Consider the following 22323-nt stretch of genomic DNA (forward strand, 5'->3'; position numbering starts at 1 on the left):
GTAATTACCCTCATATGCATACAACCTGACAAGCCTGTCCTGGGGAGGTGTGTGTGAGGAGGGGGGGGGGTGAGGGGTAGAATAGAAACCCTATCACCCCTCTACTGATAGGGGAGAAACTCAAGCGCCCTCACTTTACACCTCAGGTCACGTGTATAGGATGGGGGGAGAGGGAGAATAGGAGAAACTCCAAAAGAGAAAAAGGGAAAGAAAGAACTCCAAAGAATGAAAGAAAAACATTGACTGACTGAGAGAGAGATCCCTTTATCCTGTCCTGAATCTCAGGCTGTATTTCGGCCCAGGAACACTTAACCTGTTTTCATGCTCTGTGCTCAAGCACGAGGCTTAGCATCAATAAGTTATCAGCTCCTCATCTCCAGTCCACTCAAAGCCAAGTGGAAAATACCAGACCTGTGTCAATTATTGTGTACAAACAATGTCCAATACTTAATGTGCACTTGTTTTGATCCAGGGTAATGACACCCATGGATCGGTTTCATAGATGCCAACTGGGAAGTAGTTTAAACTTGCTTGACTACTCGCAAGTACTTCAGGGTAATTGATCTATGTAATTAACCCAGGATTGGAGAATACAGCAACACAGACACACCGGGGCGAGGAGCACTGACAGCAGCTTCTTACAGACGAGGGGAGAGCTGAATAGGGTTGGTACTTTTGGTACTATTGATCTCAGGGTGGTGATAGCACTGTTTCAGTCAGGCAGATAGACAGGTAGTCAGACAGACAGGCAGCAGAGAGGTGGAAAGCAGGAGTCTCCACCAGACATGTCCTGGTTTAATCTAGAGCTGTTTAAACAAGTCTGCTGTCTGACTTTGTTCTGTCTGCCAGGCACTTTGAAGTGGAAATCTATCCCAACTGGCTTCTGAGAGTCCACACACACACACACGCACACACACGCACACACACACACACACGCACACACACACGAACGCACACACACACACGCACACTCCACTCCACTTTCTCACCCTACTCGGGCAGGTCACAGTGGTCGAGAGGAGCCTGGATAATATGATACATTTTACAGAGAAAATCTAGTGACGGTTCATTCTGATACCAGGTTATTCCGGTAAACTCTGGCTCTAGTGCCCCCTGAGGGGCCTGCCAGGTACTGCAGGGGTTTACAGTGCTACAGTGCCCTCCAAAAGTATTGGAACAGTGAGGCCAATTCCTTTATTTTTGCTGTAGACTGAAAACATTTGGGCTTGACATCAAACGATGAATGTGAAACCAGAGATCAACGTTTCAGCTTTCATTTCCAGGTATTTACATCAGGATCTGATGCACAAATTAGAAAATATCACCTTTTTGTTCGAACCCACCCATTTGTCACGTGAGCAAAAGTATTGGAACATATGACTGACAGGTGTGTTTTGTTGCCCAGGTGTGTCCTATTACATACATTATTCAATCAATAAATACCACTGAATGTCTACACTCAGGTTCAGATTGGGTAAGATAGGTTTTGTCTATGCAGACTGTATTCAGAGGTGAAAACAACATGAAAACCGGAGCGCTGTCTTTGGGTGAAAAACAAGCAATTGTGAGTCTTAGAGAAGATGGAAAATCAATCAGAGCCATTGCAGAAACATTGGCCATAGCCAGTACAACCATTTGGAATGTCCTGAAGAAGAAGAAAACTACTGGTGTACTAAGTAACAGACGTCGAACAGGTAGACCAAGGAAAACATCAGCAGTTGATGACAGAAACATTGTGAGAGCTGTAAAGAAAGACCCTAAAACAACTGTTAGTGAGATCAGCAACAACCTCCAGATGGCAGGAGTGAAGGTATCACTATCTACTGTTCGCAGAAGACTTCATGAACAAAAGTACAAGGGCTACACCAGAAGATGCAAACCACTCATTAGCAAGAAGAATAGGAAGGCCAGGCTGGAATTTGCCAAAAAGTACAGAGATGAACCTCAAAAATTCTGGGACAAAGTTTTATGGACTGATGAGACAAAGATTAACTTTTACCAAAGTGATGGAAAGGCTAAAGTTTGGAGAAAGAAAGGAACTGCTCATGATCCCAAACACACAAGCTCATGTGTGACACACGGTGGAGGTAATGTCATGGCTTGGGCTTGCATGGCTTCTTCTAGGACGGGCTCATTAATCTTCATTGAGGATGTAACACATGATGGCAGCAGCAAAATGAACTCGGAAGTCTACAGAAACATTTTGTCTGCCAATTTAAGGAAAGATGCAACCAAACTGATTGGCAGAGCCTTCATCATGCAGCAAGATAACGACCCAAAACACACTGCCAAAACAACAAAGGAGTTCATCAGGGGCAAGAAATGGAAGGTATTAGACTGGCCAAGTCAATCTCCAGACTTAAACCCTATAGAGCATGCATTTTACCTGCTTAAGAGGAGACTGAAGGGAGGAACCCCACAAAACAAACAACAACTGAAAGAGGCTGCAGTGAAAGCCTGGGAAAGCATCAAAAAGGAAGAATGCAAAAGTTTGGTGACGTGAATGGGTCACAGACTTGCTGCAGTTATTGAAAGCAAAGGATTTGCAACTAAATATTAAGTCTTATTCACTTAAATATGTTTTAAGTATATCTGTTCCAATACTTTTGCTCACATGACAAATGGGTGGATTCAAACAAAATGTGATATTTTCTTAGTTGTGCATCAGATCCTGATGTAAATACCTGGAAATAAAAGCTGAAACGTTGATCTCTGGTCTCACGTTCATTATTTGATGTCAAGCCCAAATGTTTTCAGTCTACAGCAAAAATAAAGGAATTCGCCTCACTGTTCCAATACTTTTGGAGGGCACTGTATGTAAAGGTGGAGAAAGTAGTGGAGGAGAGGTGGGGACGTCAAGGTGAGGGTGGTTGCAGAGGGTGGGGACGGTAGGAGAGGGGGAAAATTAGAAGGTAAGGATGGGATAAGAGGGGTAGGAGAGGGGAAAGAGCTAAGCAAAGGGGGAGGATGAGAAGGTAAACATAGGGTGGGTGAAGTTGCATTATGTGGTTGCTAGCTGCTTCCATATCGGACATAAAGGGCTACCTTCATCAAAGGACCCTGACCTCTTTGATCCCTCTGCTTTGAAGACAAAGCTCATGGGGCGTGACTTCTTCTTTCACACTGGCCAGGACGGGAGTCAGCACACAGGAGTCAGAACGGAGTCCCACAGGAGTCAGATAAGACTCAAACAGGAGTAATACAAGAGAAAGGAGTCAAATAGGAGTCTAACGAGAGTCAAGACAGGAATCAGACAGCAGTCAAACAGGAGTCAAACTAAGTAACGCTTATTTATGTTTGGGATCCGCCATATCTGCTGTTTGAGGTTAGTTTGCTTTAGTTCCGTAGTGGTCGGTTAGGGTACTGTAGTTACCCTAGTAAGGCTCAGTAAGACTCCTTAAGTCTCCTTCCTGATTAGCCAGTGTCCTTCCACACCTGAGAGATCAATTTAAAGAGACTACAAGTGTTTCCCCCCGGATGGTTTGTGAAGCGAAACAAAGACGAAGACACTCCCTCACCCCTCCACCCCCCGCCTCCCCTGTCCATTCAGCACCTGAAGAGCTGGCAATTATCTATAATTACTGGGTGGCGAAGCCCGCCTGCACATGGCGACGGCCGGCGGCGTGGACAGGAAATGAGGCAATGGGCAAGCACAGCTGGGGCCACCGTCAGGAGATGGGCTCCTGAATCTGCCAGAACAACAGAGCAATTAGCCTCCATCACCTGACGAGAATACTGATGACTGTCAGTGAATGTAGGGCATCCGAGGGAGGGAGAGGGAGAGGGGGAGGGAGAGAGATGTAGAGAGATAGGGAGGAAAAGAGAGATAGGGAGGAAAAGAGATAGGGAGAAAGAATAAGAAGAAAGATGACCCCAACCTTCAATATTTGATAACTGTATACTTTCAAGAAAATAATTAGCACCCCTCTGATTTTGGACATTAACAAATTTTATTTAAAGGTTATACATAAAACTTTAGTTTATTCCTTTTTTAATTTAGCTAAACAAATATTCATATATTGTTTTTGTTTTGTTTTTTTATAAAAAAGAAACATTTTAAATATTAATAATTCTTATTTACAATTCAAAACAGTACTGGAAATAATAACAACAACAGTAACTTTATCGGTCATAGAAATGTTATAAAACATAAAACTTTGCGTTTTGAAAAGGGTTGAGCTGCAGAGAGCTCGGGTGTGTTAGCACTGTACTGCTCTACATTCAGACAGGAACTAGAGGTGGGTTCAACCAATCAGGTGGGGGTTGATTAAGTCATGTGACTGACTCTAATATCCAAGTTCACATTTCCATCTGTCATCAGATAAAACCGTATGTAACAGTCAAAGTTGGCAGAAAATAAAATGGTTTAACAGCAAAAATGTAAACACTGTAGGTAATATTGAACAAATACTGTGGTTAAATGTTGGTTCAGTTGAACGCACCTCAAGCTCAATAAGGTCACTGTTTTCTAAAGGGTCAGGGTTCTGGAGAGAAGGCGCGTGTGTGTTTTATATGTAAAGTGAGTATGTGTTTGTTGATGTATCGCATGTGTGTAAAGTCCATGTGTCGGTGTATATGTGTGTGTAAAGTGAATGTGTGCATATATGTGTGTGTAAAGTGAATGTGTGCGTGTGTGTGTGTATACAGACTAAGAGCTGAGGTGGTCTTAGAGGAAAGAGCATACATAAACCAAAACAAAGTACCATTCCAACAGCCTGGTATCTATGACTACCACCATCACATCTACACACTGCTGGACGTTTCCTCCTTCACCTTAGGACTACATTTCCCATCAGTAACTGCTCTGTACCAATACATTTATAAGTTTCAGATTCTCCGGGGCACTGGCCAGTATCCAGCGATCCTAATGGCCGTTTAAAAGCCGCTGTGTCGTTCCGTTCCGGGTTGTCTTGTGTAAGGGATCTGTGGGGGAAAGAAAGAGAGCGACATGGTTGGTGCCAGGACAATGACAGTACACAAGTACACATGGCCACCGTGTGTGTGTTTGTATGGGTGTGTGTGTGTGTGTGTGTGAGAGAGAGAGAGACCTACCAGTCTTAGAGACAGTGTTAGAGAGAGCAGGAGAAGAGCAGGCAGCAGAGGAGAGAGAACCTCTATGAAGCTGAGCACAGACAAGAAAACATGAAGAGAAGAGAGAGGAGGGAGAGAGAGGAGGGAGAGAGAGACGAGGAGAGAGAGGGGAGGGAAAGGGAAAGAAGGAGAGCAGATGAGAAGAGGAGCAAAGAGAGGAGAAAAAGTTTAGAAAAAGCTTGATACAATAGATGTCACTAGAAAGAGAAAAAATAGGATGAACATGTGTGTGTGTGTGTGTGTAGTAGGTAGAGGGCAGACGGACCTGCTCGTTCATGACAGTGGAGAGCTCAGACAGCATGTCTCGGTAGTGAGACCTCATCTCCTCCTGGTATTCCAGCTGGTCTTCCTTAATCAGTCTCTCGTTGACGTCCAGCGCCTGGCCGCACGCCTCTGCAAACTGCCTGCAGGGGGCGACAGAGAGGATCACGCAGGTAAGACACCACAACCCTGCCTGGGAAGACACTCTGGCTCGCTGGGACATTTTCTCATAGCCTGGCACCGCAAGACCAATTTGTAAATGCGTATTAGTCTGGAACCTCTCAGTTTGTTTTAGATTTCCAAAGATCAACAAGTGCAGACCAAAATACCTTTGGATGGAATTGGAAGAACAGGTACACTGGACCTCTTTGGTACTACTACTAGAGATGTGATCTGAGAGTTTGCTGAGGGGTACCTAAAGATCTCCTTGAGCTGTTTGACCTGGTTGTCTGGGTACTTTTTGGCATTCTTCTCCTCCAAGAAGGCTCGGGCGTACGCCATAGGCCCTGCATTAACCTGCAGGAGGAAGAGAGGGGAAAAGGCGGGAGGGAAGGAGAGACGGAGTAAGAAAGAGAAAGAGTGGGTGTCTCGTCTGTGCCTGTGTGTGCATGCGTGTGTGTGTGTATCCTTGAATGTGAGTGTGTGCGCATCCGTGTGTGTGTGCCTGTGTGTAAGCGTGTGTGTCGCTGGGCAGGGCCTTGCCTTGACGCTGACGCTGCCCTGCAGTTTGAGCTGGAGCCGGATCATGTCCACCTCAGCCATGTTGCACAGCTGGTTGAGTTCGGACACCTTGCGGGACATCTCGTCCACAGCCACCTCCAGAGGGTTGAGCTCTGAGCTGTGCTGCTCCACCACCTGCACACGCTTCTTCAGGTACGGGAAGCTGGCGCTCGCTACACACACACACACACACACACACACACACACACACACACACACACACACACACACACACACAATGTGTGACCTATGGTGGTACCACTCTCAGTACCTTCAGATAAACCTACTATGCACACCCTACAATTTCTGCAGAAATTGTACCCTCTCTAGTTTTTGTTACATTTTGTTTAGAGAAGGGGGAGGGGGGGGGGGGGGGGGGCTCCCCCCACATCCACCACCAGATGGGCTGTAGAGCAGAGTAATGACACAATGACGAATACGGACGTTTATCATCATTATTATTTTGTATTATTATTAGTAGGCCCCTGATTGTTCGAGGCCCTGGGCTTGAGCCCAGGTAAGCCCGTGCATTAAGTTGCCACTGTGTAAACCTACTGGTCAGGATGGTGAATCTACTGGTCAGGATGATGGTGAACCTACTGGTCATGATGATGAACCTACTGGTCATGATGGTACTAAACCTACTGGTCATGATGGTACTAAACCTACTGGTCAGGTTGATAGTAAACCTACTGGTCAGGATGGTGCGTCTCTTGCACTGCTCCTCCACATCTCCATGCTTCTTCCCAGAGAGGGTGAACGGCGTCTCAAACACGAAGCGGTTGATGTTGTGATGGCGCTCAAAGTCTGTCCTCTTCTCCTGCTGCTCCGTGTCGTCAAAGAAGGGGACCACGTAGGTCACCTGGATGTAGGCGAACTTGGGGTCCAGGTCCTTGGGGTTCACCTGACAGAAACAGGAAATGACACGGATAAAGGGACAGGATTTGACATGGTTGCAGGGAACATGAATCACACACACACACAAACTCACGCACTCTCATACAAACTCAAACTCACACACTCTTACACACACCCAGTGTTGGACTCATGGTTGACTCACCTTGTTGGAGTCCTGGATCATCTTGACGTTGTCGGCTCCAAACTTGTCTGAGTAGAGCTTAAGCAGCCTCTGGGAGATCTCTGATAGGCCGGTCAGTTTGGGCTCCTTGTAGATGAACTCCTTACTCTCCTCCTCCTCAAAGAAGCCCTGAGAGAGCACGTCACACATGAGTGTGTGTGAGAGTGTGTGTGGAGAGCTAATATGTCTGTGTGTGAGACAGCGTGAGTGTAAACGTGTTTGAGAATGTGTCTCTGTGATGTGACCTTGCTCCTACAAGGAGAGGGTTTGTAAACATCAAGGTTTTAGCTAATGGTACATGTGGCCTCACATCACCACCTAGTGTCTGAACATTGTTACCACACATGTCAGTCTGCAGTTTATTAGGTCAGACAGGAGGTCAGTGTTGGGCTGTGCTGTGGCTGAGTAAGAGGTAATTCTCCAAACACGATGGGATCAAAGTGCAAGGGTCAGTGAAGGTTATCTTTACATGTCAGTCTTCTAAAAAATAACCACAGACACACGTCTCTCTTAAAATAAAATATACTGTATATAAACATTGGATCCTGGAGGACCTGATAATGGGATCTTCAAAGGTAAGAATTATTGAAGATTATATATGGAGGGTCATATAACACACACACACACACACATCAAGCATGTCTGTTTATTAATATGCAAACAGGTGTCTGGTCACAGGGGTCTGGAGTAGCAGGTTAGTTAGAGCAGTGGTAAACAATGGAGGAGAGAGGAGAGAGGGAAGAGGAGAGGAGGTTAGAGAGGAAGAAAGGAAAACTGGAACTAAAGAGAAGAAAACACTTACCGCAGCCTGGATACAGAGAACCGAAAAGAAGAGAGAAGAGCAGATGGAGGAGTTACAGACTAAAGAGATGAGTTCCCCTCTTTCTCTCTCTCCTTTCGTTTCTTTTCCTCATCCCACCTTCTCTGTTTCTCTCTCTGTTTCTGAGTCTATTCCAGAAGCTTATCCTATGTTCTCCTCACCAGTGTTTCAGGTCTCTGGAGTGTGTGTGTGTGTGTGTGCATGTGTGTGTGTGAGTGTGTGTGTGTGTGTGTGTGAGTGTGTTCTCACCTGTCCGTAGAAGGCCACGCGGTAGTATCTGCCAAACAGGCGTTTCTCAGAGTTCACCACCTCCGTCACCTTCAGGTAGGAACGATGGATGTCGTAGTACAGCTCCGACAGCCTCTGTTGTGCACACACACACACACGACCGCACGCACACAGTTACAGACACACACGGAGACACACACAATTGTAAACACACATACAACCACACCAAGGCAAACGTCCACACACACACACACACATAGATAGATACACATCCACACATTAACGTATTTTGTGTGACTCACACACTTATTGACACACACACACAAACCCACTCTGTGTACTGCAGAGAAACTCAGTGAGATCACCTTGAAGTCCCGCCTCTTCTCAAAGACGGCGATGACAGGTTTGTTGATGTCAGCGATGAGCTCGTGTCTCTCAGACTTCCACAGGTAGTCCACACACAGCTCCAGCTGCTCCACCAGGGTGTCCTGTGCACACACGTATGTGTGTAAGCTAAGGGTGTATGTGTGTGTGTGTGTACCTCGGTGAATGATGTGTGTGTGTGTGTGTACCTCAGTGTAGGGTGTGTCCTGGGTACCCGTGTCCTCCTTCATGGCACCCTCCTCCTTCACGTTGGGGCTGATGCACACGAACGCTGCCCAGCCCATGGAGAAGGAAGCTGTGGGGGGGCGCACAGGACATGACATCACAACAAGTCAGCATGACATTTCGTATGTGCCCCACCACGACTCTGTGTTATTACATGGTCTTCCTGTGTGGCGTTTGCGCTAACATATTGCTGCTTGGAGGACAGAGAACACATGGAGGGAATCCAGGAAGTTGTAGTCACTTGAAGGCATCTGCTGCTGTTGCAACAGGACCAGTATTACACCAACACTGACTAATGAATGTTTCTCACACACACACACGTACTATCTGCCAACACGCACACGTGCACACACACTTACATACAGAGGGGCACTGCTTGCAGTAACACTGACTGTGTCCCATATCAAGTGTTCAGCACATTCACAGTGAACATGCTTCTCCAACAGTCCATCCAGTGAGACTTGACATGAGTGGACATCAACAGACACAGCTCTCACAGGGTGGACAACAAAACATATAAGATCTCTCAAAGGTGATCTGTCATAGGGGAGCCATTAAAGGGGATCTTTCACAGGGAAAATCTCTTTAAGGTGATCTCTCAGGTGAGATCTCTGAAAGGGGATCTCTTTAAGGTGATCTCTCAGGGGAGATCTCTGAAAGGGGATCTCTCAAAAGGGATCTGTGGTAGGTCAGGTCAGGGTGGAGCAGTGGAGCCCAGTCCACAGTCTCCTGTTCTGCTGGAGGGTGGAGATGGATGGCCTGGACCTGCTATGAGGACTGGGACCCCCTTACCCTCTTCTAACCCTCTCCTCACCTCCCGCTAACCTTTACCTCCCACTAACCCTGTTCTCATCTACCCTTCCTTTATGTCCTTTCACCCTCCTGTCACCCTCCCCTCTCCGCAGCCTCCCCGGCCCCTAGTGCAGTAAGGTAGCCCAGCCCCACACCCCTCTCACATCCACCCCGTCCCTTCATCTATAGACTTCTCAGGACCCCCTCCTCGCTCCCCACCTCACCTCACACCTCCTCTGGGCAGCCCCTCCCCCCTGCCCCCCAGCCCCCAGGGTCGCACACTCACTGTCGTGGTCACGGGGGGTTAGTAGGGAGCTACAGTTATAGACAGGACTCTCTTCTGGGGACAGCTGCACCATCCGGGCCTTGTCTGCTCTCCAGTAGCCTGCGAGGACAGGAGGAGGGGGAGGAGGAGAAGAGTGGAGGAGGAGTTGGGGAGAAGATGATAGGGGAGGATGGGAGGGGGGGGACAAAGGAGGGGGAGGAGCAAGAGATAGAGGGGCAGGAGGAGGCGAGGAGGAGAGAGAGGGAAGAGGAGGAGGAGGAGTAGGAGGAGGAAGATGAGGAGAGGGGAAGGAGGGAGAGAGGATGGAGAGGAGCAGGTGGAGTAGGAGGACAAGGGAGGAGGAGAGGACACCGGGGGAAGAGGAGAGGAGCCAGAGGAGCAGGAGGAGGAGTAGGAGAGGAAGGAGGAGGAGGAGGTGGTTTACAGTTTAACTTGATGACTCCAGTTGATTTGACCAGGTAGAGTCCATCAAGCCAGTGGTGAGGTACGGTACGACAGGGTAGGGTACAGTAGGGTGTGTTTCCAGTGGTGTGTTTCCAGTACAGAACTGTGGGATGCAGCATGCTAGCCCAGAGGCAGAAAGACACGCTACACTCTAATATGCAGTGAAGCATGCACACGCCAGCTGCCAGCACACGCGTGCAGATAGACACACCCATGTGACCACGAGTGGGGGAGACTAGTCGCCCTGGAGATGTACAGACAAATATGCTGGCAGACAAAATCAGGATGGATAGAGATAGACAGACAGACAGACAGATAGACAGATAGACAGATAGACAGGTAGACAGACAGACAGGTAGATAGATAGAGAGATAGATGGTAGCCTGGCAGGAGAGAGGACAGTGTGACAGTGTGCGGAGAGTGTGTGTTCTCACCTCTCCTCTTCAGAGACTCGGCGATCAGGGCAGAGATGTGGATGTAGCACATAGCCGCCTGACAGACAAAGCACAGGTTCTCCATGTGACACGACACAACCATAACATCCTTATGGTAGTGTATTCATTTAAACGGACGCCTTTACAGGCCAAAACACATATCTCTTCCCAGAGCCCCCCAGGCCTGTCCGTATGACACCGCCCTCCCCGCTCTGCACCTCAGACAGGTCTCCGTTGCGTACGTGGATCTTGGCCATGCTCTCCAGCCAGGTGCGTCTGAGCTCGGGCGTGCTGGCGTAGGAGTTGGCCAGGCTGTACTGCAGGTCCACCAGCATCTCCGGGTCCTTCTCGTGCTCCTTCATCTGGGCCGTGGCCATCAGGACCGTCCGGATCCGCTTGGTCAGATCCTTCACCTCCGCTGGGAACGCTGTGTTCTGAAAACAACACCCGTGTTTTAGGGTCTTGGTGACATCGCTGCAACACGAGTCATGAATTGCACCATTTTAATGCATGAGCAGTTGTGACACAGTTGCAGTGATCTAAATGCACTGGTAATGAGCGAGTGAGTGAGTGGGTAAGAGAGAGTGGGTAAGAGAGTGAGTGGGTGAGGCCCAACCTTGAGTGGAGCATCTCCGTTGGCGAAGTTGTTGATGATGGCCAGAGACTGTTGGAACCTGGATCCTCCTATTCCAGCATCAGCTATCAGCTGACTGACTGCCTTGATGACCTGGAATAGAGGAGAGGTGAGGAGAAACAGAGGAGAGAATGAAGTGAGGGGAGGACAGGAGCTGTTTAGTGTACAAGGAACAATGAGAGAAATGAAGCAACAGACTAGTAAAGAGAAGAGGGAGAGAGAGAGAGAGAGAGAGAGAGAGAGAGAGAGAGAGAGAGAGAGAGAGAGAGAGAGAGAAGGAGAGAGAGTGAGAGAGAGAGAGAGAGAGTGAGAGAGAGAAGAGAGAGAGAGAGAGAGAGAGAGAGAGAGAGAGAGAGAGAGAGAGAGAGAGAGAGAGGAAAGGAGACCTACCTGCAGATGTGAGCGGACGATGGATTTGCCCTTGGTGAACTCAAAGTTGTTCCTCATGAAGAAGTAGAGGAGGGCGGAGGCCTCGGTCTGGGTGGAGCTGGAGCGATGGTTACAGCACCTGAGGATCTCGTAACACAGACAGCCACACAGGTCCGCCTTGCCCTGGAAGAACGCAGAGGGGAACTGGGGAGCGGGAGGAGGGAGGGAGGAGGGGAAAGGGAAGGAGGTGTGTTGGGGGGGGGGGCATTTATAATTGTAAAATGTTTTGGGGATGAATGATGAATTTAGTTATTCCGATCTGAGTGTGTACAGTATGTGTGTTCTGGAGGGTGTGCTACGTGTGTGTGTGTACGACATCTGTATGAAGAGTGAGTGTCAGGTACCTTCTGTATGAAGAGGCGCAGCGCGGCGAAGACATGCTGCAGGGTGGCGGTGGACTGGTTGATGTGGAAGAAGAGGAGGTAGGTGTCCAGAACCTTCTTTATCAGAGCGTTCTGACCCTCGTCCTGCAACAGCTGCTTCTGTTAATAAAAACAACATGAAGATCAACAACATTAACAGACACTGATATATTTGTACAGTTTATACATAATATTGACTTAATTACTGGGGTAGTGAGTCCACTAGGGGGCGATGGATAACTGAAGTATTTCAGTGTAGTCAGTTTGTGCAGTGAATGCTTTAATATGTATTACAGTAACAGCAAGCTGGCCTGGCTAGTGGCCCCATGACACTAGACACAGAGAGAGAAAGAGAAAGAAAGAGGAGGGAGACAGACAGAGACATACAGAGACAGAGAGCAAGAAAGAGAGACAGAGTGAGAAAGAGAGAGAGAGAGAGAGAGAGAGAGAGAGAGAGAGAGAGAGAGAGAGAGAGAGAGAGAGAGAGAGAGAAAGAGAGAAAGAGAGAGAGAGTAAATAAAGAGACACAGACAGAGAGAGGAGTGCAGACCTTGTGGTGTTGTATGAACAGCCCCAGGGTGTCCAGCACAGTGAGGGACACCTCGGTAGACAGGTTGGCCTCGATGTCAGTGGGGCTCAGACAGTCTCCCTCAGGGATGGGCCCGTCTGGGAGCACAGCAACCTCTGGGTCAGTACACCACCAAGCGTGTGTGTGTGTGTGTGTGTGTGAGTGTGTGTGTGTGTGTGTGCGTGTGTGTGAAAGAGACAGTGAGGTTTGAGTGTGGGATGTGCGTGTGTTACCCGTCTCCATCATGTGCAGCAGCTTCGGGTTGGTGAGGGCGTTCTTGGCTCTGATGATCGGCATAGTCTGGGAGCGGGCCTGGCGATGGCCGTCCTGCGCTGATGATGTCATCCTGGTGGCCAACAGAGATGAGGTCACCAGCAGACAGACACAGTGCACAGACGTACTCTCAAACCAAAACATCTGACACCTGAACGTCTGCAGTGACTGTCCTTTTCAGGAGGGAGGCATCCCTGAGACATGATCTACACATGCTCCTCTCTCTACCCACACTCAAGGCAGATAGGTAGGCAGACAAGAACTTTACACATTCACTAGGGGAAATTCCAACAGCAGCAAACTCATCCGAACCCATTTTCTACACCTCTGGTCACTGGGTGGGGTAGTTTACTGGTCGGGTGAGCTTATTTAGGTCATGTATGGGGGAGGCCATCTCCATACACTCCATATAAGGAGATGCTAAAAGATCATTGTGTGTTGAGAATGTCTTGTTGGCATATCAACAGGGAGCTTTACCTGACCAGGAAGTACTTAAAAGGACTTGCTGTTAAGAGGGTTTCAATTTAAATCAGGGTGTGGAGCGGGTGCAGACAAGGACTAGGACTAGCCAATCACAGGACACCACAGGTATGGTGAGGGGCATGCTGGGAGAACAGAGGCTGACAGGAACAGGAAGTCACATGGCTCGCTGGTGCATTATGGGTACACTGTTAACACTGTTCACAACTACAGAACAGGACGTAATGGTGGTCGACATCTACATTGAACATTGAGCATTGGACTCTCGCTAGCTCGCTAGCTTACTTGTACTGTACCAACGACCTACTGAACACCTTGCAGTGTCCCCCATGTTCCTGTATAGCTTAGAGAAGACCACCTTCAAATCTCAAGCTGCATTAGATTTTCCTCACTCAGAGCCTATTCATTACAGCAGAGAAGCACGATTTGCTCACCAAGGACCTGAGGTATGCCGAATCACCTTCTCCTTAAGTATGTATGATGACATAGCTACCTTAGCATTCTGACCAGGGTGCGTTTGGCCTCGAAGCCCTTCCCTAGCTCGGTCCTGTTTGAATATCTATTCCATCACTAACCTGACATGACTGGATAGGTAACAACTAATCAGAGGAGACCTCATTCATAGCCATCCAATCATTTTAGATCAAAGAATAGCCTCTAGGAGATGAGGAAAGAAGCAAGGATGCATTGTTAAAGGACTAAAACAGGCCTTGGTTGAGAGCCGAGAGGAAGAGAGCGCCCCCTGGTGGTGAGTGTTTACCATTGCGGGAGGAGGCCAGAGGAGGGGGCGTGGTTAGCACCCTTCAGCGTGCCATTGGTCTGGGTGGCCTGGGCCAGCTTTACTGCCGCCGCTAGCTTCCTGTCCACGAGCCAATCACACGCCAGCGTTAGTTAGGTCACACCTTCATCATCCCCACCACCACCATCATCATCATTAACATCACCATCATCATCCTCACTGATGAGCTAAGCTAGCAGAGTGTTCTATGGGGTTGGGCAGAGGAAAGGTTAGTGAGAGGGAACAGCCAGGGTTAGGGTTAGGGTCAGAAGTCATATAAAACACATGGAATTGTAGCGGTAGTCAGGATTAGGGTTATAAGATTAGAGTGGGTAGCTCATCTTGGCAGAACCAGTTAGTTTAATGTAGGGGTTCTAAAAGTGGTCCAGGGTCTGGGGTTGGGGCTTTGTTGAAGGGGACTAAGCAGAATGGACCGATTGGACCTAAAAAGCTCTAGAAACTAGATCCTAACGACCAAGAGATGACCCTGAGGTCACAACACACCACGCCAGAACAGCCAATCTACACAGCAGACAGAGCTGAGAGCCAATCAACACACACCAGGGCCCGAGAGCCTAAATCAGCACAAAGCAGAAATATCCAATGTATAAGCCAATCAACACAGAGTCCAGAGAGCTAAAAGCCAATCAACATAAAGCAGGAAGAACTATATGCCAATCAAGACAAAGCAGCCAGTACTATAAGCCAATCAACAGCAGTTCCAGGTGAAGGTGATGAACTGGAGGTTTGTCATGCTACACAGACAGTTAAAAGATAAAAGCATGCAGCATACACACAAACCCTTTTTATTCACAGACAAGAACTAGCACTCAAACTTGAGGTGAGTTATCCTCCTAAACAAAGAGCTACAGTTGTAACATGGTGGTAGTATGCACATACATGTTGTAAGTGAGGTCAAACGCTGAATCCATGTGTGTGTACATAAAGAAGCCATTAACACAATCAATAAACAGATCAATGCACACACCAATGCATGCAACACTGAGAGGGGTGTAGGGGGAGGGTATGACAGGGTCCCGGTATGTTAGTGACTAACATATGCATAAATGTAACATCATGTTTGTCTTTGTTATGTCTAATGGTCTTAATACTGCTTGTAATGCAGTTTGACATTGTGCTTCTGTTCATATAGAGATAGATAAATAGATAGATAAAAAGATGGATAGACAAAGAGAGAATGAGAGATTTACAGACAGACAGACAGTTAGACAGACAGACAGATAGATAAGCAACTCCCTCTTCCACTGTTCCTTCTTCCCCACCTGTCCTACTCCTTTACCTTCTCCTCCAGCTAGTCCTCCAGCTAGTCCTCCAGCTAGTCCTCCAGCTAGTCCTCCAGCTAGTCCTACAGCTGGTCCTATAGCTAGTCCTCCAGCTAGTCCCCCAGCTAGTCCTCCAGCTAGTCCTAAAAGCTGGTCCTACAGCTAGTCCTCCAGTTGGTCCTATAGCTAGTCCTCCAGCTAGTCCTCCAGCTAGTCCTCCAGCTAGTCCTCCAGCTAGTCCTACAGCTAGTCCTACAGCTAGTCCTCCAGCTCGTCCTCCAGCTAGTCCTACAGCTAGTCCTCCAGCTAGTCCTACAGCTAGTCCTACAGCTAGTCCTCCAGCTAGTCCTCCAGCTAGTCCTACAGCTAGTCCTACAGCTAATCCTCCAGCTAGTCCTACAGCTAGTCCTCCAGCTAGTCCTCCAGCTAGTCCTACAGCTAGTCCTCCAGCTAGTCCTACAGCTAGTCCTACAGCAAGTCCTACAGCTAGTCCAGGGAGCTTTAGGAGTAGACTCCAGCTGTAGCATGTAGCAGATTAAGCTTCTTCCCAGCACACAGGCAACACACAGGGCTAATTAAATTAGCAGCGTGGAATTATATCCACAAGAAAGGAAACTGTCTGAATGTCTGTCTGTGCCAATAGGCTTAGTTCCAGGACATGCACGCACACACCGCTGCACACACACACACACACACACACACATACACTATCAACACACACACCAGCTGCGCCTGCCAACACTAGCAGAAAGATGTTCAGCAGACAACATTAGATCTGGAGCTTAGACTCCTCTCCCATCTCCCTCCGTCTCTTCTTTCCCCTCTTTTCCTTCTCCCCCTCTAACCCCCTCCCTCCTCCTCCACTTGTGGTTGGGTGTGCTTGTGCATACAGAACACACATTAGTGTATGTACAGTATGTGGCTGTTCTCTTCATGTGTGTGTGTGTGCATATTGAACAAATAAGATGATGGCGTGATGTGACTCTTAAAACCTTCTGGCTGCATGTTGTGTCCTTTAGGGGAGGCCAGGGATGAGAGGAGAGAAGAGTAGAGAGAGAGGGGAGGGGAGACAAGAGAGAGGGAGGAGAGGAGAGTAGAAAGAGAGGGGAGGGGAGAGAAGAGAGAGGGAGGAGAGAATGAAAAGAGAGGAGTCAGCAGGAAGACTTACCTGGCAATATGACGCTTCCCCAGGAACCTGAAGTGCTGTAGACACAACCTGGAGAGAGATGGAGGGATGGAGACAGAGGGAGGAGGAGAGGGGGAAAGAGAAAGAAATGGAGGTGGAGAAAGGAAGACACGGAGAGATGGAAAGAGGATAACCATGTGTTTGTGTGTTTGTGTGAGAGAGCTGGAGTATTTGAGGCCAGTTGATGACTCAGACAGGAAGCAGCTAGATTTACTACACCAAGAGGAGATCAGCAGGGTTCTGGAGCGAGATGATACAATACTCTCTCTACTTTCACATTTTCTTAACCTCTCTCTCGAAATCTCGCTCTTTCTGTTCTATTTCTAGTCTCTCTCCATTCACAGTCTTTCTCTACTCAATCACTTGAACCCTCCCTCCCTCGTTATGTCTATTCCTTTTCTCTTTAAACTGTGCATACTCTCTACACTCCTGTCTCTATCTCTCCTCTCATCTCTATCTGCTTTTATCACTCTTTTACTGCTCTTTGCCCAGCTTCCCCTCCATTACAATCTTTTTCCATCCCCTTCCACCCCCTCTCCTCTCCAATTTATTTCTCTGTCTTTCATCTCTCTGCTCTACAATCCTTTCTTCTCTCTTCCCCGTTCTGTGGGAGATGAAGCGGAGGATGAAGAGCGGACTCACTCCAGGATGTTGAAGAAGTCAGAGATCTCTTGATGGACTGCTCTGTGCCAGTAGGACACCAGCACTTCTGCAGAGAGAGAGAGAAATTACAGAACCGTTAACATTCAACACTGGTAATACGGTTATTACTGTATGGCACTGATGAGATAACCAAGGTGCATTTGATTTGGCACCCAGTTGGTGCCTGTCTGAGCTAGTGTTTGAGTGTGGTGTGTGGGTAGAGGTGTGTGGTGGCCTGTTGGGGGGGTGGGAGTGTACCTTCTGAGATGGTCTTCATGATGTGGAGGAAACACATGAGCAGACTGCGTGTCTCTGATTGGTCCAGCTTGTCACAGCGAGAGCCAAAACCAATCAGAGACTGCGGGCGGGCAAACTGAAGAGAAGGATGTGCACACACACACACACAAGCACACACACACACACACACAGAAGCAGACAGACAGGCACACACACGGTCCGCTATGTTAACAAACCACAGTGGTATCTTTGACATTTCCTGTCTGAGGAACCAGGTTGGTGGTGTCTCTCAAAGCTTCTCTTTTTCCATCTGCTCCTCCTTCTCTGCCTTCCCAGTCCCTCCTCTACTGAGGTTGTCTCTCATCCTCTCCTCTGCTCTGCTCTCCTCTGCTCTGCTCTTCTCTGCTTTCACCACCTCTCCTCTCCTTACCTTTTCACATCCATCCATCTTCTCGCTGGTCCTGTCACAGGTGCTGGGGTTGGAATCCATGCTGATAAGCGAGCCTCGCGAGTCCGCCTGGTTGCCCGTGGCAACAGCCAGAGAGGAGAAGGCTGGGGGAAGGGGGAGGAGGGAAGGATGGAGGGGGAGGACGGATAGGGTGACAGTTATGTTTTTATTATCATATTTTAACACAGAGCATAATGGGAAAAGACAGAAGCAAATAACACACACACGCACAAGAATGCAATTTTAATACCTGTGATGGAATTGAGAACTTCCTTTGAGAAGGAGGCATCTACTGAGTTACCATGGCGAATGACAGGGACCACGCCCCCTGCAACACTGACATCATCTCGGGACCCCTGGGAGAAGGGGGGAGGGACACAGGTCAGGACCGTGTGTGTGTCTCAGTATGTGTGTGTGTGTGTGGATGTGTGTGTGTGTGCTGGTACCTGGTCGCTGGAGGGGAAGTAAACAGGGAACAGGTCCCTGAGGAAGAAGCGAGGCATGTTGTCCAGGATCAGACCGTACAGGGGGAGGTAGAGGGAGGCGATCCTGGCCTGCTTCTCCTGGAGGACAAAGAAATATGTCAACTGACAGACAGATGGAGGGAGAAAGTGAGAGAGAGAGACGGAGAGAGATAGAGAGAGAGAGAGACAGAGAGAGAGAGAGACAGAGAGAGACAGAGAGAGAGAGAGTACGAGTGGGACAGAAAGAGAGAGTTCCAAAAAGAGCGTGTCTGCGTGCGTGCCTTGGTGGCGTAGCGGGCATCCAGCGAGTGCTTGGCCATCAGGGTCTTCAGCGTGGCGAGTGCCAGGTGACGCAGGTCCTGCTCGTCCTGCAACGCCAGGCCCAGTTCCCGTAGCAACAGGCCCGTCAGGAAGTGCTTCCTGCAGAACTCCCCTGTCAGGCTGTACTCTGGGACAGACACTAGAGGGCAGGAGAGAAAGAGGGATGTGTGTGTGTGAGAGAGAGAGAGAGAGAGAGACAGAAGGAGAGAGAGAGAGAATCACAGGATGTATTTTTTGCTCTAACTGCATATGACATTGTGCACAGTCAACATAAGACAGATAATTACCATGGGATGTTTGTATTTCAGGTGATGAGCTGTCTGAGATGAACAGATGGACAGATAGAAAGAGAGAGAGAAAAGAAAGAGAGAGTTATATGAAATGACGATGGAAGATCAAAATGAACTACAGCTCTTCCATACCAAACCTGCTTTGAACACACGCAGACAGACAAAGCAGTTAAGGTGCGTTTGGTTCACCTCACATTTCAGGGGCTAATATCTTGGATGTGGGCAGAGGGAAGGGCCTCGTGCTTGTGATGCGGACGGAAGGGAGGGGCTAGTACCTGTGATGCGAACGGAGGGGAGGAGCTAGTACCTGTGATGCGGGCGGAGGGCAGGGGCAGACTGAGTGGGATGTAATGCTCGTGGTTACACACATCCCTCAGGAACTCAAACTTCAGCTCACACAGCACCTGCAGAACAACAGCAGCAACACTTCAGATACGCCTTGGAGTTTTGTTTAACATCGCTGCCTAGGTGTGTGTGTGTGTCACCCTATTGCTTGGAGCGGTGTGCGGGCGTTACCTTGCTGTCGGTGGCAGTGATCATGTTGATGTAGTTGCTGATCAGTTTGAAGGTGAAGCCCCTGTCCATCAGGGTAAAACAACGCTGTGGGAGGGGGAGGAAGGAGGAGATGAAGGAAGGGATGGAGGAGGGAAGGAGAGAGAGGATGGAGAAGGAGAGAGGGGGAAGAAGGAGAGAAAGAGAGAGATAGAGAGAGAGAGAGAGAGAGAGAGAGAAAAGAGAGAGAGAGAGAGAGAGAGAGAGAGAGAGAGGGAGGGAGGGAGGGAAGTCAAAACGAAGAGGCGAGGAAGGGAGAGAGGGAAGGAGAGGAGAGCAGAAGAAGTGGAGGTTGAGTGGAGGTATAAGAGAAGGAGAAAACAAAGGGAGAACATTAGTTAATGAGAGAAGAGACCATGAAACAAAGCTAGTGGAGCGATCAATATGTAACAGCAGAGTGAAGGTCATTCATCTATTCAGAATGCATCGATCGGAGCCTCATAATCATCTGTCAATCACACGCAGAACTGCTGTCCTCCGAGACAGGCTGTGTGTGTGTCCGTGTGTTTGATGCCAACAGATATTGGGATAGTCAGAATTGTCTTGAGAGTGTGGTGTTTGTGTACGTATTGCTATTTGTGTGTATGTTTGTGTGTATATGTGCATGAGGTCCTGTGTGTGTGTCCCACCTTGACGAAGGCTGCCACAGCCAGGTTGGCACTGCGAGTCTCCTCAGCCAGGTCCTTGTTCTTCCAGAACACGTGGTCCGACACCGTCATCACCAGGGTCTCCACACGGTTCAGGTAGGTTGAGGGGAACCGCTGGGGTCGCGGCAGCTGGGAGAACACAACAGAGAGCAACACAGGGGAACCATGAGGACCCTAGAAGAACTGTGAAGAACCTAGAGGGAACCGTGCGGAACCTAGAGGCACCCTGACGATAGTAAAGAAATCCTGAGGTACATTGATGAACCCTGATAGAACTTCGAACAAACTTGAGGAACATGGAGGAATTGTAGAGGAACCATGAGCAACATTGAGGGATTCTGAGGAACCACAGGGTACGCTGAGGGGACATGTCATGATTGTGTTTGTTTGAACCTGTCTTTATCTCTTTTCACATGTTTTGTCCTCACTGGCCAAGCTTGCTAAAGAGACCTGAGAGGAAACAAGCCAGGCTGTTTACCTGTAGCTTGTTCTCAGAGGGACTTCCTGTCAACAAGGTTTGAGTACCTTGAGTTTGTCGGCATCCACCAGGTGCTGGGCCATGGACTTCACCATCAGCTCCAGGAAGAACCAGGAGAACTGGGAGAGGGGGACAGGTCACACAGAGATCACACAGAGGTCAAACACAGGGGTTGGTGATCACAGATGAGTCACAGATGTATTTAAATGTTATATAGGAAACAACACAATCATTTAAAAGCCTATTTCACAGGCCAATGAGATACAATAATATACCGTTATATTGTATATCAAACCTTAGTCACACGAACTAGAGAATCACTAGAAAACTATACTTCCCATGATGCCTAGGGGCTAACTCACCCGGAGTATGTTCCTGACAGCTGGCTGCTCGTTGCTCTTCAGGTCAGAGGTCATGCCCTTGGCCAGCTCCTCATGTACTGTCCTGAAACCATGTGACTCAGTCCGGAACACAAACTGACCACAGAGAGAATAAAGAAGTTAGTTGAACACACACACAAACACACACACACGCAGACCCACACAGGCATATAACACACACACATACTCACATCTCTATGTATAGCTAATGATGGCTAGAGAATAGTATCTATTCCTCTGGTAACATGGATGCTAATGATGCTAATGATAGGTAGATGATGAGTCGTCAGTGGTGAAGGGAGGTGGAGTGATTATGATTGGTTGTGGGCATACATATAGAGGGTTTAATATCTGGTTTCCTTATGCTGGGAGTCCTTGTGCTCATAGTACAGCATCCAACACCATGTCATTACTGACGTCATTCACCCCACCCCCCACCTCTCTCCCCTGATTTTTCTCTTTAAAACACACACATGTTCACACACGTACAGAGTATGCACACTCACACACACACACACACACACGCACACACATACAGAGTATGCACACTCACACGCACACACACACACACATACACACACACTACTGGTCGAAATTACTTGCTGCTACCCCAGAGCACCATGCCAATCAGTTGCTATGGTTACACCAGTTCCAATAGATCAGCCCTCCCAGTCTTTCTCCTCTCTCCCTCCGTCCTTCCATCCATCCCTTACCCATCCATCCATCCCCCTCCCTCCATCCATCCCTCACACATCCTTCCCCCCTTCTCCTTCCCTCCCTCCATCCATCCCTCACACACCGCCCACTACCTCCTGCCCTCCCTCCCTCCCTCCTTCACCCCCCGCAGATCCAGTGTAGTATTCTCCTTTTCTTTGTCGTTAACCTGAAGCAGCTCTTGAGGTTCTCTAGTCTCCCTCTAGAACCCCATTCCGTCCCTCCCTCCATATTCTACCCTCCTCCTTCCCTCTCTTCCTCTGTTCCCTCTCTCTCTCCCTCTCACTCAACAAACAGCTCTTGTCTCTGACTAAACACACCAGGGTTCCTTTGGCTTCCCTCTTTTTCCTTCTCCATTGGTCCTCTCTCGGTTCCTCCCTATTCCTCTATCCAT

At 48.5% G+C, this 22323-nt stretch overlaps 1 protein-coding gene across 2 annotated transcripts in view; it reads right to left on the bottom strand.

Moving 5' to 3' along the window:
- Positions 1-3938: 3938 nt before the first annotated feature.
- The window catches only part of dock10 (dedicator of cytokinesis 10), a 37007-nt gene continuing 18622 nt past the window's right edge, over positions 3939-22323 (bottom strand). For both annotated transcript variants that reach the window (XM_047035360.1, XM_047035361.1), the window contains exons 26-56: positions 21198-21311; positions 20883-20954; positions 20340-20486; positions 19675-19758; positions 19466-19562; positions 19156-19188; positions 18829-19007; positions 18530-18646; positions 18334-18439; positions 18066-18187; positions 17657-17771; positions 17399-17465; positions 16739-16786; positions 14270-14368; positions 12990-13102; positions 12739-12854; positions 12171-12308; positions 11788-11970; positions 11380-11490; positions 10982-11197; positions 10764-10821; positions 9886-9984; positions 8771-8877; positions 8564-8686; positions 8220-8333; positions 7133-7279; positions 6766-6976; positions 6055-6245; positions 5768-5868; positions 5357-5495; positions 3939-4923 (exon numbers count right to left, since the gene is read on the bottom strand). In XM_047035360.1, the coding sequence (XP_046891316.1) occupies positions 4876-4923; positions 5357-5495; positions 5768-5868; positions 6055-6245; positions 6766-6976; positions 7133-7279; positions 8220-8333; positions 8564-8686; positions 8771-8877; positions 9886-9984; positions 10764-10821; positions 10982-11197; positions 11380-11490; positions 11788-11970; positions 12171-12308; positions 12739-12854; positions 12990-13102; positions 14270-14368; positions 16739-16786; positions 17399-17465; positions 17657-17771; positions 18066-18187; positions 18334-18439; positions 18530-18646; positions 18829-19007; positions 19156-19188; positions 19466-19562; positions 19675-19758; positions 20340-20486; positions 20883-20954; positions 21198-21311 (3615 nt within the window). In that variant the 3' untranslated portion in view covers positions 3939-4875. The remainder of the gene's footprint in view (positions 4924-5356; positions 5496-5767; positions 5869-6054; positions 6246-6765; positions 6977-7132; positions 7280-8219; positions 8334-8563; positions 8687-8770; positions 8878-9885; positions 9985-10763; positions 10822-10981; positions 11198-11379; positions 11491-11787; positions 11971-12170; positions 12309-12738; positions 12855-12989; positions 13103-14269; positions 14369-16738; positions 16787-17398; positions 17466-17656; positions 17772-18065; positions 18188-18333; positions 18440-18529; positions 18647-18828; positions 19008-19155; positions 19189-19465; positions 19563-19674; positions 19759-20339; positions 20487-20882; positions 20955-21197; positions 21312-22323) is intronic.

Source organism: Hypomesus transpacificus, chromosome 15 (genome assembly GCF_021917145.1).
Source record: "Hypomesus transpacificus isolate Combined female chromosome 15, fHypTra1, whole genome shotgun sequence".
NCBI lineage: Eukaryota > Metazoa > Chordata > Actinopteri > Osmeriformes > Osmeridae > Hypomesus > Hypomesus transpacificus.